This window comes from Galleria mellonella, unplaced genomic scaffold (assembly GCF_026898425.1).
Source record: "Galleria mellonella isolate WM207_F2 unplaced genomic scaffold, CSIRO_AGI_GalMel_v1 utg36, whole genome shotgun sequence".
NCBI lineage: Eukaryota > Metazoa > Arthropoda > Insecta > Lepidoptera > Pyralidae > Galleria > Galleria mellonella.
This window is the reverse complement of record NW_026442086.1, coordinates 5620361-5637360: the sequence shown is the minus strand read 5'-3', so window position 1 is coordinate 5637360 and position 17000 is coordinate 5620361. Positions and strand designations below refer to the sequence as shown.

The window sequence follows — 17000 nt, the reverse complement described above, 5'->3', positions numbered from 1 at the left end:
GATTATTTGATTTAGGTATTTGTCATGTTTGATGAGAAATGTTAGACTTATACAAATAAATAAAATTTCAGTTTTAAAATATATATATCAAATTATTAGCAATTTCCCTACGATTAAAATGCCTAATTCGGAAAGTTTTTGCCACTTAGCACTAGACAAAATGCCACTTACTGGTTATTTAAAATTTGTTACACGAGGCTCCGGGCGATTGCCTTGTTTGCCACCCCCTAAGGCCACTACTGATGGTTAGCACTTGTATGAATGTAAATTGCATTCTTTTCTGGACTAAGCCTTTCATTTGATGGTTATTACTTTGATTCAGATAGACTGTCAGACTAGTTTTCAGTTCATATTATCTAAAAAAATATTTCTATCTATATATTTAAATTACATTTTTAAAATGTTTTAAAATAAAAGTCAAATATACCTTATTAATATTACTTATGTCATAATGGTTTTTGCAATGGAAAAATAACTGATCGACTAATTAAGATTCTAAAAGTTGAAATTGCCTGCTGATTTCAAAATATATTTCATTTTTGTATGTCTAGTTGATTAGCCAAAATTCTTTTATTATGAATTTCTAAAGAATTAAAAAAATATCAACCAATAAATATGTAGTTTATGTACACTATAACTTGTGTATGTATATAGTAATAACATATATATTTAAAGAATAAAGATATATCCAGACTCACCAAGCCGGAACTATAAAATTTATATTGCGTTATTATGCAGAAGACCATATCACTGGTTATTTCAATAGAATTATTTTGTTTAATTCTACTATCATTAGTGTATGTGTGACTGCAAACACTTGAAATTTGACCATCCTTACTACCTACCAGAAGTTCTACAATTTACCATATTAACTTTAAATCTCTGACTACCATTTCATCCACACACGCTCAGGTTGTTTGGCACCCAAATTGCTAATAATTTGCAGCAATTTGATAATTTTGCTTCAAGATACCTTGTAAGCTGTGGAATATGGCGTGTCAAAAATTGAGTTGTCTAATACTTGAACATTCCCCAGGGGAAACTGCATGGAGGTCATCTTGTTAAACCTATTGCTAGCAATGGGGCTGTTATGTATGTTTGTGGGATTATCTCATTTTCAAGTGCGAAAAGTCAGGTTTTGTATTGTCTTAAAACAATGTTTTAGCCTTTTTTGATATTTTAACTCTTAAGACAAACAAGAAAAATTAGATTATGTAGATGAAGCTGCGGTAAACAGTGAATTAGTAAAAAACAAACAATAAATAAGAGAGCATTTTAGTAATAATTTATTTAAATTTTCGTTGTTATTTTTTATTTCACATACTGAAAAGTTCCAAAATGTAGTTACATCAAAATACCAAGGCTGGGCCTTATAAGGCCATTAACAATATCAAGTACAAAACAGCGAATGTTCATCTACTGGTATACCATATATATCACTGTCAAATTATTTTGAATACAAAATCTCAGATCTTAACAATATTAGGGAAGCGAAAGTATTTAAAGTATACTTAAAAATCGTACATTCATGCAAAGAAAAAAAAAAAAAATATTGTGACCAACAAAAACAAATTGCACTTTTTCATATTTAATACTTGTAAAAATAAATTGCAAACAAAAATGCATTTTATGAAATACAACTACTTTAATTAGATAATACAATTTTGTAATTAACCTAATTGCAGTTTCGAAACACAACATTATATATATAAAATAAATACCACCTAAAAGTAGTCATTCAAAATCACTTATAACTGCTTCACACATTATATCGCTTTTTATTATTTTAAATCCTGTAAACGTTGCGATCTAGCCAGCCATTTTTGGTACATACAAATTCATTATCTTCCTTTATTTAAATATTGTTGCCATCACAGCCTTTCATATAAATACAAATAGCCAAGATCTTTGGGTGGGTTTTCCGAGAGAGCTACCTGTAATGATAGAAATTAAAATTTACTGATATTAGACTCTTAATAATGATACTTCTATAAATGTTACGGTAAAATCGTCTATCTATTTGTTTTCTGCAAATTATGTACAAAATGAAAATTATAAAATAAAATAGCTATTTATTCTACTCCAACATAATCAATATTACATGAATCTTTGTGTTTATTTAAGTTTTTAATCCTAGAAGTCGCCTTTTTAATGTAGGCCTTCCCTCCCACATATTCCTATTTTGGGCTGTCCTCCTCCACGAATGAAAATTATCATAATTTCAGTTAGGAAAATCTTCTTAAAATGTTTGCTACATAATATATGTAATATTATGCATAACACTAGCTTTTAAATGTGAATACATACATGGGATACATTTACTAAATGGGATAAAAAGTAACTTATATCTATCATCCCATATAGTATGCATGTACCAAATTTCATAGTGATCAATTAAGCCGTTAAGGTGCTATAAGGTAACAAACAAACAAACTCACTTTTACATTTATAATATTAGTAAGCATAGATATTATTATTATTTCAGCCATTATCTATCCACTGCTGGACACAAGCCATGCTTGAGTTAGCAACCACAGTTAGTCTTTTAGAGATGTTTAAAGAGGGACGCTGTTGCCCATCCCTTGTCATCCCTTAGTCGCCTTTTATGACACCCACGGAAAGGGAGTGGTGAGCTATAGGATAGATATAATAAACAATAATGTTATTGTACCTTATTGTCGTTGAATATGACCCAGCGGCCCTCGTGCAGTATGTGGCACACATAATGGCCGACCATTGTCGACGTGCCCATGTGGGATATGAACGCGATCAGCTTATATTCTGAAATTTATTAATAAAATAAAGATATTTTTATATAAACTTAATTACAGAGAAATTGATAATTTTTATTGTTTCCTCCAAAAGATTACAATAGAAAACTTGTTATAAATACAAACAATTACAAGAAATGATCACAGGTGGTTTTATCGCCACAAGTGATCCCTTTCAGGCAACCTTTGGATGGAGAGGAAGAGGAGAGAAGAATAAAGAGTTTAAGTTTTTATTAGTAACAACACATTGTTTTTAACAATAATAGAACTCCATGTTCTAGAACCGGTTATTAAGGTTTTTCGAACTTGAATGGAATACGTAATAATTCAAGCGCGAAAATACCACAAATTCAAGTTTAACATAGAGTAACAAAAGGATTTTAATTTTAGTAAAAAAAAAAAAAAGAATTTTAGCATCAGACATATTATACAGTCCAAACTTAGCAGAGCTAGTAAAAAAGAAGAATTCCAACTGACTCTCGGGTCCGTCGCGGCAGCCGAGGCGGCGGTCGGGCGGCGCGGCGGCGGGCGCGTCCAGCTCGGCGGCGTGGCTGAAGATCCAGTCGACGGCGCGGCCCACGTCGCCCCCCGCCGCCGCCAGCGCGCGCTGCGCCTGCGCACGCTCGAACCCCATGCCCATGATCTGCTCCACGCTCGCCTCGTCCAGCGGCAGCGAGCTGCACCCACCTGCTAACAACCGAATTACTCATATGGGGGTGGCCTCCTTTAGCGTTGAATGTTTCTAGGTCTAGGTTACCAGTCCCATTGCTAGCAATATACCCACCCTGTCAGGTCGACCTCCACATGGTGCCCCCTGGAAACCATCTCGTGCTGAATTCCAGGTGTATTCATCAGGGTGGACTAACTGACCTGTCTTCATTCTCACCTATCATCTCCCACTGGTGCCCGCTTGCGTATACCATCAGCGCAGGTGGGTTTACCATTTCATTTATATCCATTAAAAATTATGTTTCTTTGCCGCCTTCTTTAGACCTTGTTCCAGCAACCTGGGGTAGTTAACCCCAAAAAACCAGGGAAAAAAGGTTCGCCCCAAGGCCGCTCTCAACAAAGAGAAACAGCCACATATAGCTAAAAACAGATGTCCAGACTGTCCATAATAATGAAGATATTTTAATACAAACAATTATAATTTTTCGGGTTGAAGAGCGCTGGCAGACTCGCGTTCACGTCACAGTCCCCCATAACTAAAAGTCACGAATTGATCTCGAAACTATTCGAACTTTTTCGATCTGATTTCACGTAAGTTAAACCGGTAGATGTTGCATTAAAATAAAAATAAAAAATAGTTTAATCATACCGGCAGTCTGCGTTTCTGGCGGTTCGAATTTATTGGCGAAGTCCCAGTCGTTCATGTGCTCCATCAACCAATTCGAGGCGGCTTCCATACCAGAGTTGTTTGTATAATAGAGTGCCTTCTTGCACGCTTCAACTGGGAATCCCATTTCCAACTAAAAATAATAATAATACTTTATTGCACACTGAAAACTAATAAAAAGAGAACAATCTTAAAATATTGTGCTTCACAAAAGGTGGCGCCATCGCTGATAATTTTATACAGACATCTTGGTAAAAAGTAGTATATAATGTAATATTTTTGTTATATGTTAATGAAATGAAATGAAATGAGTTTATTAGCATCAAACAGTTTAAAATTATTACAAGCCACGTGGTATTATTTTGGCACCTGTTTAATTGCCTTAAAAGATGTAGGCATGCAAATATTTTACATTATATATATAAAAAAAACCGGTAAACAAAATTATAATTCAATTACATTATTTAAATTGACCTTACATTTTTTTTTGATGAGTGAAAATGGTATGGTGACTCCGCCTGCGCTAACATGATACGCTAGCGGAGCACCAATGAAGGGTGATAGATGAGAATGAAAACATGCCAGTTAGCCCATCATGGTGAATTCATAAGGAATTAACCATGATAGTTTCCAGGGGGAACCGCGAGGAGGTCGACCTGGTTGGGTATATTGCTAGCAATGGGATTCTCAGTCACCATTACTAACAATCCCTTTCCCCCCTGACCTTACATATTAAAAGTCTAGATTATAGTACATTATGTCATTTATACATAATTATATCTACACATAACAACTAATACAATAAATGTTAACACGATACCAATACAATACATATTGAAGTTTATCACTTGTCTAGTACATATAATAAAATTATGGATAGTTTGCTAATTTAAACTATGCTTTAATGCTTTTTTTAAACTATGCTGTTTTTTTTTATACAACTTAGAATGGCAAACAAGCTGCCAGCCCACCTGATGGAAGTCAGCTAATTTGCCAATAGCTGATTAGTTTCTCTATAATTATTCTATATACTTACGCACATAATGTATCTCGACCTATCTATATTTAATTATTTAATAAATAAAATTAGTTCTTACGCAATAAAAAAAAAAATTAAAAATTATAAAACAAAATAAATATAGAAGTTATAAAGGAATCACTCATGACTATTTATCACGCAAAATTATATGAAAAAGTTGACCCACTTTTCTCGAAGCATTTGTATGACTATCTATACATATAATGTAAGAGTGTGTTGTATGTTAGTACTGACCAGGTCTGAGAGCAGCGAGTCGTTGTAGAGAGGCGCGGGGGCGGAGGCCGGCGCCGAATCGGGCAGCTGAGTTTCGCCCGGCTGCGGCCCGCGCGACCGCAGGCAGCTCAGGTCTACCTGCGACCAAGATTATCAAGGTTCCATATTTCCTCAACTAATTGCACGCTCGAAGAATCATAGTATTATAACGTCGCATTAAATATCCAAGCGTAAATGTGCGTCGACTGGGGGAAAGGAATTGTTAGCAATGGAGTTTGACAGTCCCATTGCTAGCAATATGCCCTATTAGGTCGACCTCCACGTGATTTCCCCTGGAAACCATCGTGAACAATTCTTGTTGAATACGTCACGATGGGCTAACTGACCTACTTCATTCTCACCTATCATCCTTCACTGGTGCCCTGCCGGTGTATACCGATAGCGCGAGTGGGGCTACCACTCTATTATCACCCATTAAAAAAAAAACCGTGCGTCGACTGACCGCACGTGATATTTTTTTCCGAACTACTCTTTAATGCTATTGGCCACAGACTGCGTTTACAGTATCACCGGAGATAACGGGGCGAGTGCAGACGACGCTCCAAGTCCGTGGAAGGACTTACAGAACGACCTTTCGCTGTCTTTTGCTAACCGGATACGACATTTTAATCTAAGAGATGCGCGAAGCGAGCTTTCTGCTATTTTTATAGATTCGGCGCGAACGAGAGCAAGCCATACGTCTGTCTCGCTCACTACAATAAGGACTATTAGTTTATTTTAACCACATTATATCTATATTAATACAATAAAAACAATCAATTTTTTCCTATTTGTAATGAGGAGAAATTTAATTATGTTTGTACATTTGTAATAGATAAATTCAAAAACTACTCAACTGATTTTAAAAATTCTTCACTAGTTGTACTATATGTACAAATTTATTTACAAAGTCCAAAATCATTTACCAATGTTTAATCTGAGTTATGTACAATAAAGATTTTACAATACAATACAATTTCTTATAATTATATGTACAATATTTCCACTTAGATTAAGTAGATAGAAGTTTTGTTATAAAAATCCAGACCACTAAAATCTGTTTCAAAGCAATTTGATGAAAATGTAAACAAATAAATAATTGATCTGACCATAAGGTAGTCTGCTAATGTTCATTAGTAATAAAAACAATAAAAACCAATTGATTGATTCAATGTTCTGATTTGTTATTAATTCATGTTATATGATTTTTTATACAACTTAGAATGGATCCAAACAATTTTACGGCCCACCTGATGGAAAGTATATATTTTTTTTATAGATATAAAAATCAGTACCATGGACATAACAGATGAAAAATTAAATGTTTCGCCCATGATACCCCCACTCAAATTTTTCCATCCCTGAGGACTCAGGTGTTATTCCTCTGTACCCAGTAAATGTCACGTATATCCCATCCTTTAAACACAGAAACATAGCCATGCAAACACAACTGCTTCACGGTTGAAACACGAATGGGAAGAAGAATTCTCTATAGAGAATATTTCATTTAGTTTTATTGAAACAGTCTAGTCTAACTACTTGTTTAATTTATTTTTAATGTAAAATAAATATTTTACTCAAAGCATTCACAACACAAAACATATTACAGATTTCTTTTTCTCTTATTCGAATTACAAACTTCTTACCTCCCAGGGCATGTCGACAGAAACGTCGAGTTTCGCGGGAGTCCAGTCCTCTTTGATTGTGAACTTCTTTAATTGAATTAGAAGGTAATCCGGGAACGTCGCCAAACGGGTTATTCTAGAAACGAAACGTAATTATAGTTGATAGTTTGATCTATTTATTTTTTTCCTGGGTTTTTTTTAATGGCTGAATGTGGAATGGTCACCCCGTCCGCGCTATCGGTATACACCGGCGGGGCACCAGTGAAATATGATAGGTGAGAATGAATGGAGGTCATTTGGCCCACCATGATGATTTCGACAAGAATAAACCATGATGGTTTCCAAGGGGAACCGCGAGGAGGTCGACGAGAGGGTATATTGCTAGTAATGAGGCTATTAGACCTCATTGCTAACAATCCCTTTCCCCCCCTTTTTCTGAGTTGGCTCCCTCTGGTGACAAGAGTTTCTAGATTGCTTTTGTTATACACAAATGTCATATTTCATTAAGTTTAAAAGAGCTCGTTTAATATTTGTATCTATCAAAAATAAAAATAATGACCATTCAGAAGAGGGAGGACCCACCTAGTTCCTTATGGGGGAAAGGGATTGTTAGTAAAAGGGTCTAAAATACCTATTACTAACAATATACGGTATCAGGTCGACCTCCATGCGGTTTCCACTAGAAACCATCTTAGTTAATTCCAACTGACTTGCATTCATCCTCATCTATCAACTCTCACTGATGTTTCACCAGTGTGTATTGATAGCGTGGGCGAGGATACCATTCCATTTTCACCCATAAAAAAAACTAGTTCCCTATAGAAAACCTAACAAACATGAAGCCAGCCAAGGTAGATAATAAAGGGAGAGTCCCGAGGATCTCCAATGATGAATTTGGGGCAGAAGAGCTCGCCCCAAGGTCTCCAACTGTTTTACTTTCTATCAGATAGGCCGTCAACTTGATTGTATATATATTATATACAATCAAGTTGATTGTTTATATTTTATAGGTATCATAAAAACCTACATATAAGGTATATATAAGGACGATGGTACATTGAATTATGAACATGGAGTGACAGCTTACTTGTACGCGGTGACCTTCTCGTTGACTGCACTACTGTAGAACTGTTCAACAGTTTCCTCTTTCATGAAGCTGTCAAGACATGCCTGGAACGGTATTTCGGGTCGGATGATTTGTGTCGAGTCACTGTTGGGACAAATGGAAATTTAGACATTTTTTCTTACAGATGATACAGCGCCACCTAGACAGTAACTAATAAAAATTTTATTTTAGATTTGTTAGTGAAGCAACAACCCATCGCACTGTTAATCCAAATTAAAGATTGAGTGTACTCAGTAATATATTCTTTCTATAAATATTCATCTTAAAATGTTGGGTGGGACAGGTTATCAGTGCAAGAGCGTCATGACCGCTCATTTACTTACATTTTTTTTTATATACAACTTAGAATGGCAAACAAGCTGACGGCCCACCTGATGGAAAGTGGTAACCGTCGCCTATAGACATGAGCAGTACCATGGACATAACAGAATACACTGTTTCGTCCATGATACCCCTCATGCATTGCTATTCCTGAGGACTCAGGTGTTATTCCACTGTACCCTGTAAATTCACGCCATATCCCACCCTTCAAACCGAAACACAGCCATGCAAACACAACTGCTACACGTTTGAAACACGAATGGGACAGAGGTACCCAAGCAATCGACTTTAGTACGAAGTCTCCCTCTGGTTAAGTCAATTTATAACTAACAAAAGGGCCTTATGTTGTCTGATTAAATAAATATTATTATATATAATCACCAGATCTATCAAAAACACCATATGGTCCTTCGAGCTGAATACGGTGCACCGGGTACTACATATGACAGTATGCAGTGCAGTGGGCAGACAGTACTCACGGACGGCGGTCGCGCAGCAGCGCCGCGTTGGTGGCGGCGGCCAGCGGCACCGGCAGCGGCAGGTGGTGCTCGGCACGCTGCTGGTAGCGCACGCCGCCCGACGCGCCGCATCGCACGCGCTCCTCCACCGAGAACTTCAGGCAGTCGGACGGGTTCGCGCGGTGTCGGCTGTGGCGCTGCGTGACAATGTCTTATGTATGAGTGGGTTCGTGCGGTGCAGGCTTATCGCTATGAAACAATTTCTAGTGATGATTACCTCGAGCAGCGTGAGCATGTATAAGTAGAACTCGTGCGCGTCCTGCTGGCGCTTGGTGCGGAACTCGGCGTGTCCGCGGCCGAGCAGCTGGCGGAACATGTGCGGCGCCAGGCCCTCCTGCGAGCCGTCTGCGTCCGCGCTACGCGAGTACCGCCCCGACAGCAGGCCCACGCCTAATTTAGCACTGCACACCATAACCTTAGTCTCAAAATATAATTCACAATATGAAGTCACACATCTGAGGATCTAAAATTTAAAATTCGAATCCAGGGATACTTTGTGTATTATATTTTTTTATAGAAATAAGTTTAAATACACTTTCACAAAAATTATAGGTATTTCAAAAATGTATGTCACAGTACTTTAAAATAAAATGGATTCAAAAGATCCTAGTCTCAAAGCATCGAAATCTCATACAATTCTCTTGATTACAATGTAGAAGAGAAGCAAGAAGTAAGTAAGGGTTGTAACAAGACGTAAGAAACACAGTGGAACGAGGTGTTTCGTGTCAGAAACCGAATGCACATTCATAGAACATTCAGAGACTCATACTCACGTTTGAACGTTGAAGTCATTGACTGGATCTTCTGGGAAAGTAGCAAATATTTCCGGTGCTCCCTCGACGAATCTTCGCACAAAATCAGGCATGCGGAAAATAACCTACGACAATATAAAAGGTGAAATTATGATTACAACAATAAAGAGATCAAATTCTTCTTAAACAGGATAGTAGAATATATTATTTATTTGTTTCTGTACATTCACTTTTAATATATATATATATTAGGTTATAACAAAATGTACTTTTATGTATTTTTGCATTGAATCAAAAATAGAACTGTAACCCATTCTGCAATGGATATACTACGATATACTATAAAATTTGGGGTCGGTGTAATATGTTTTTTATCCATATTACAAAAAGATTTGTCTTATCTGGAAGCTTGGCTGGTCAACCCTCTTTAGGCAGAAAACTAATATGAAATAAAAATTATTATACCTGTACGACACTGTTAATGTAGCAGGAGTTGCCCAGATTGTTGAGGCCGGTGAGGCCGGGCCCGTGCAGCGGCCGCAGCTCGCTGCCCGACTCCTGGAGGGTGTTCCATTCGCCAGTGCGCTGGTTCAGCTCTAACTCTAGCTCCACCATCGACTTGTCAGTCTGTAATGATAAGAGATAACAGTTGTAAAGCCAGTCTATAAATACATAAGCCCTTATGGGGTCATGTACTTATCAACATGACCAGAGAGAGACTGTACAAAAGTCGATTGCTTGGGTACCTCTGCCCCATTCGTGTTTCAACCATGAAGCAGTTGTATTTGCATGGTTGTGTTTTGGTTTGTAGGGTGGGATATGGCGTGAATTTACAGGGTACAGAGGAATAACACCTGAGTCCTCAGGAATAACAACGCATGGGGGGTATCATGGGCGAAACAGTATACTCTGTTATGTCCATGGTAGGAGGCTCATGTCTATAGGCACACGGTTAGAGATATTTCCATCAATAGAAAGGGAAAATATGCTTGTTTAGCCATTCTAAGTTATATATAAAAAATCAACATGCATATCCATAGTACAGATTTATTTCATGACCATAAAAATATATAAGGTGTACTAACTTAAATATGAGTATACTCGTAGTGGTAATTACAGAAATATTTATTGGCTATAAGTTTCCTATGAGTGCAGTATTGCATATATTTCTAACATTTACTTAACTGCATTCTCCTTGCTGGAATAGAATGGGCCATAGCTCTCATTACTGTGGGTGTCGTAAGAGACATCTATGGGAACTTAATGGCGATAGATTGACAGTATCGTCTATCTTAAAATATCATCAAAACCTGCGGTTGTCATTTCGCCTGCCAAGCGTGGCAACTACTGGCAAACTCCCCCAATAGGGGGAGGCCTGTGTTTAGCAGTGGACAGTTAATGGCTGATGATGCTATGATGATAATAATATACATACCTTCTGCAACTGCTGAACATTGATACCAAAGTGCTTCAAGTGATCAGCGAGGTAAGGGTCCTCGACCATATCGTCTTCAGCGTAAGAGTACACGTCGCCTTTCCCGTCCGCCGTTATTGTGCCCAGCTTGACTGCCAATGGGTACCCGGTCTCGCGGTAATGTTCCACCTATGAAGAAATCTTAATATATAAACACCCCAGTTCACGATGTTCATTGATACTATTTTTTTTTTTATTTTGCAAATGTACATAATTTTCTTCGACCATATTTTAGAATATAAATATTCCTCAATGTATAATAGTTTTATTGCAATAAGAAAAAAATAACCTTGTAGGTGGCGATAGAGACAAAACGTTTGCGGGGTCAACTATTATAATACTAAGGAATCCATAGAAAGAATCTTTAGGGCGAAATCTCCTGGTAATTCCCGTATCAAATTTTCCAGATCAGAAACATTAATAAAAATAATAAACCAAGTCAACAACACGTATATGACCCACATAATGGCGTCAATCCTGAAGCGCCATTTAATTAAATCTATTCCTAAAATTAAAATTTCAATTTCCTTTTAGTTTATAGGGAAATCTTTATTATTTTATTGTGAACAGTTCTCTATTTATTATTAATTACAATTAACTATGGTCGTGTAGTCCCGGAGAAAAGGCCACTCCTTCCTCTCCCATAGGTGTCGTAAGAGGGGGCTAAGGGAGGGCGATTGATGAGCCTACTGCCCATCCCTCTTCAAATATCTCGAAGTTAGGCTAACTGCGGTTAGTCGCCTGCCCAACGCGGCAAATACAGGCAAAATCTAATGTATCTAATGTACATTACAGCGCGATCTAAAATTTACTGATTATAAATTCTAGGCTGTATTATAAAGATTATAAAAAATATTTTTTATTGTAAGCATCAATATAAATTCATTTTCTAATAGATTTAAGTAAAAATTATTGTAATTAGAGTTTATGATGAGCCATAATTTAATAAAAAATTACAATATATATTTAAGATATTGGGTTAGGGTAATGGCACCTTAGAATTGGCGTCAATATTGTTGATATCCATAGGACATTGTAATTGCTTACCATAAAGCTGACGGTACCTATATTCAGTGTCTTAATGACATAAAAAAAAGATACCAAGAACATACGGCGTGGTCATTTCCCCCGGTGCCATCGAAGAATCGTCTGCCACACAGTATGGAGCCATCAGTTAGGTTCAGCCAGAGGTTGTTGGTTAGATCGCACTTGTTACATTTCCAACCAGAAGGCGGCACTTTTACGCCGTTGTCCAACTGTTTAAGGTTAACTGCGTGTCTAAAAGGAATACACAGGATAATAATTAAATTAAAATTTTGTTAGTGTACATATGATAAAGAAAAAGACTCCGAACTTTGTCTCGTTCTATCTTATGCATGCGGTAGCGATAACGTGTCTATCAATAGATTTGTTTGTGATTTGTCTATGGGGAGCAAGATATTTGGTTTAAAGATGATTTTTTATTAAAAAGAAATTATTGACTTACACAGACACCTCTCTGGTCTCTCCGTCCCAAGTGCCTTCTAATGCGGCCATTTCAGCCATTTTAAATGGTGATTCTGCATCAATGATGGCTTGAACTGATTTTCTCACCTAAAAATAGATGATTTCGTTTATTACGATATTTTATAATAAGGTAAATATAAAAATTTATCTAATGGTTTATACTTAATAGAACTATAGAGTAAATATATTGCCAATTTTTTATTTAGGTTTTAAAAATGGATATTATATTTAAGTGAAACTTCATAATTATTCTATTGACTAATCAATAGTTTATAATATTACTATAATTTAATTTACTTTTGTTGCCAAGCAGTTATTTTTATGGCAAGTTCAGATAAGATATATGGCAGTAAAACTAATATTGATTCAAATGATGCAAGAAATTAATGGATTTAGCTTAAAATCATGTTCAGTGGAGATGAGGACATATAAGAGAGAATTATATTCAATAGTGAATGATAACGATGACTCAAAATCTTCAGGTGATGAGTGTTGGTGAATTGGTAATTTGTCAAGTGTTGCAGGTGCCCATGGGTTGTAGTAACTATTTGTTGGTACATATTCCCAAATTTAAGTTTGAGATGAAGAGTCAAATATTAATTTATAGCTTTTTTTTTGTTAGAAGCAATCCCCTCCTCTCCATAAGTGTGGCGGGCGGTACCTATAAGGGTTCATTGAGGTTAAAATTGCACATAATACATTGAAAATGCTGCATGCCTGTTAGCCGATCATTCTCTTTGCTCTGAGTGACAATGATTTTTGTATTTTTAATGGGTGAAAATGGAATGACAACCGCGCCTGCGCTATCAGTATACGCTGGCGGGGCTCCAGTAATAGATGACAGGTGAGAATGAAGGCAGGTCATTGAGAATTCAACAAGAAACAACCATGATGGTTTCCAGGGGTATAAGCTTGGATCTGATAGGGTATATTACTAGCAATGGGGCTGTAAGAACCTGTTACTAACAAACCCTTATATCCTGGTATAATGGTTAAAATTTATGCTCAATAATAAAATGCATGTTTTTGATATAAATAATAATTCTTCACTTACCACTTCTGGCAAATCTGGGTTTGGCCAAGGGTAAGTGTGGAATCCGGGCAGTGCCACTACACTGTAATGGTTGGTGTATGTGTATTTGGCCTTCCCACTGTCTGGATCAAAGCCACCTTCCACACCGATGGCGAGCCGGGTAATCTTCTTTTCTGGACCATCACCAGTTTTTTCTGGTTCTGGCACCTAGAATGGTAACATTATAATCTAGATTCTTATATAATTTGATTTTTAATCTTATTATACTTAAGATACAATCTTAATATAGAGTATCTTTTATTTGAAATTGTCCATTTAAAATTAAATAGGTCAAAAAACAATTTTAGAAAAAAAAAAAATTACAAGATCAATTAACACAAATTGATCTTGGTATGTCTAGACATACCAATATTGTTCACCAAACTATTTGTTATAAATTTAATCAGTATTTTAAATTTTACTCTTTAGCCTAATAACAGAAAATAAAAAAATTAAATAGTATTTGAGACTTCAAAAATCTGCCATTCACCTTCAATAATAAGATTTTTTTTTTAAATATACTTTATTTTCACTTACAGGTTTTTTCTCAGTGTATATGTGAAGAAAAACAGCATTGTCTGTCTTCTGGAAGTACTGCTCAACATAATTACGACCAAAGCCAAGGAAAGTCACCAGTGAGACATATAGTCCTGTCTCTGATTCCTGAAATAAATATTATCATTATCATATACATAGAGCTAAAGATACAAAAAATAAATGTATGATTTTACATTCAAACATTACATAATTTGACCTAATGAGGGTAATTATTAAGGGACATGAAGTAATGTTTAAATGTCAACATATTTTTATTTCACCTAGCCTTTCAACTTGAAACCTTTGACCTAAGTACAGTTACAGTTGCAATAATCTTTTGGAAGGGGGGTCGGGGGGACAATAAAGATTATTTATCTAATATTAAAATTGATGCTTTCAATATTAGATAAATACATTACAGTGAATAGATACTTTTTCCTTGTGGATTCTCAAAGTTGACTGGAAGAAATCCCTTTAAGGGATAGAATGGAATGAAACAAAATAAAGTCACACTTCATATCCATAGATAGGTGAAGTAGGTAAAATATTATGTGAGAAATCAATAAAGGGTAATAGCGCTAATATATATAAGGAAGAAAAAAGTCCTTAAAGTAAAAAAAAATCAAAGAGAGATTACTATAAAATAATCAATTAGAACAATATAACTAAAGTATGTTAAAGAAAACTTCAAACAAAATTTAAAAACAGCTATAGAACCCCCATAATTTGCATACAGACAGATAGATAAGACCTGCCTATCATGCTATGAGACGGCGCGCAAAATCATAGGGGCTAACTACAGTTACAATTTGCACCCAGCTGTCAGAGGAAGCACAAGATGTTAAATACTGTTGATTTATTTCTGGGTGCATTTCTTATTTTGTGTGGATTTGCTTTAAGTCTATTCAATTTAAAAAGAGTTGTGATGAATAATACAAAGTTTTCTTCAATATTACTATCTGAAAATGTTTTGTTAATGTGTGTGGGAGTAGCATTCATGTTTAGGGCATTGCATGAGTTGAATATGGTGAATGCTCACACATATGAAATGGAGGAAAGGGCACATGACTTTCTAAATTCAAATAAAGAACATGCAGATATCTATTGTGGATTCTCATCACTATTGATGACATATGGACCATTGATAGTGTCTTTGGTGAACAGTTTCCTAAGTTTGATTATAGACAACTACATGCACTACAGAATGCTACAAGAGATAAAGATCAAGGACAATGAAAATGTTGTAGAAGATATTGCTGAAGAATCTATAACAGAGAGAAGATTTAATCTCAAAGGGTTGTTCACATTTTGGAAAAAGTATTTTTCTTACATAATAATAGCTTTACAGTGGATTGTTCCCGTCTTGTTCACATTGGCTATGTACACAATGAGTGTGAAAGAAATGGGACTACCAATAAGTGAATTACGTAATGGCAGGGAATCATGTATGGCTCTTATTAATTATAGCAATTATACATGTTCTGATTTACCAAACAACGAGACAAACTTTCCTTTAGAGCTTCGAAAATATGTGAAACCAAGTAATTATTTACATGTATATGAAGACTACCTGAATAATGATAACAGGACTGAATTACAAAGTATAGTACAGAACATTTACAAGATAATTTCAAACATTACAAATGACAATTTCAGCAATGTTAATGTAACAAGTGGAACATTATTCCGTACACCAAAGTCACATGAAAAGTGCATGAAAATTTGTTATGTAGACAACAAAAATTTGCTAACATATATGTTTGTGCTTGCTATTTTAAGTTTCTTTGTTCCAATAACCATATCTACAGTGATATTGACAAAAATACATGTAATGGATGTGAAAAGGGACAATGTTAAGATATATGTAAGCAGAGAACTGTTATACAACATACTATTTTGGACTCCAGTCATGTTGGACACATTTCTATCGTTGATACTTTGTTCTTACACTACAAATGGTGTGATGACATCTATGTTCAATATTATTGCAAATATTTATCAAGCTATAAAGAATTTTATGAACACAAAATATTTTAAAGATAATAATGCTGTAATGCCAATTTAATATGTTTATATTATAATAATTTAAAACAAATAAATAACTAATATTCAATACCTGTCTTTTACAAGATTTTATAAATTATTAAGATTATCAAATTTGCATAAAAGTATTATGCTAATATCCTAAAAGCATTTAAGTTATATTTATTTCATTTTTTACATTATTCGTATAACACGACCATAATATAGGTTATGACGAAATCTGCAACTCACCGGGTTATCAAAGGAATAAACACATTCGTCTTTGTAGATAAGTTGATTTGGTCCTGGTATTTTAATTTTTCCTAAGTGAGGCGTCAGTAAATCTAAAGATGCCATAATTTTTGCCCAAATAATTTGTAATTCTTTAATTAATTTGAAGCAGTACCGTAAAAACCGAGAATTGTTTTTCTTTCACGCCATTCAAACGTCAATCTCACTCAGTCAATTATGTCTCATTCGGCGTCTCTTTAAATTGCCATTAAGAAAATCTAAAGCTAAAAGCTGTTTAGATAGCAAGCATTACTATTATTGCCACAAATTCTAAGCATAAATTATTACTTGTAAAACAAAGATTACGTCGCTTTATTTGCCTTACAGGTAGTAATGTATGAATGCTCTAAGAACACTG

General features: G+C 35.5%; 1 protein-coding gene across 2 annotated transcripts; it reads right to left on the bottom strand.

Moving 5' to 3' along the window:
- Positions 1 to 1263: 1263 nt before the first annotated feature.
- Positions 1264 to 16811, bottom strand: LOC113513201 (ubiquitin carboxyl-terminal hydrolase 5). 2 transcript variants are annotated; one of them, XM_052897266.1, is made up of 17 exons: positions 16604 to 16811; positions 14330 to 14455; positions 13775 to 13960; positions 12701 to 12807; positions 12327 to 12492; positions 11176 to 11343; positions 10206 to 10367; positions 9762 to 9865; positions 9206 to 9389; positions 8950 to 9125; positions 8111 to 8233; positions 7045 to 7159; positions 5381 to 5497; positions 4090 to 4240; positions 3249 to 3461; positions 2672 to 2781; positions 1264 to 1934 (listed from the first exon to the last, which is right to left on the bottom strand). In XM_052897266.1, exons 1-17 carry the CDS (start codon positions 16706 to 16708, stop codon positions 1872 to 1874), a joined length of 2376 nt encoding a protein of 791 aa, XP_052753226.1. In that variant the 5' UTR covers positions 16709 to 16811; the 3' UTR covers positions 1264 to 1871. The 2 variants fall into 2 exon arrangements, with proteins under 2 accessions (XP_052753226.1, XP_052753227.1); XM_052897267.1 differs by having other exon boundaries at positions 3249 to 3458.
- Between the last annotated feature and the right edge of the window lie 189 nt (positions 16812 to 17000).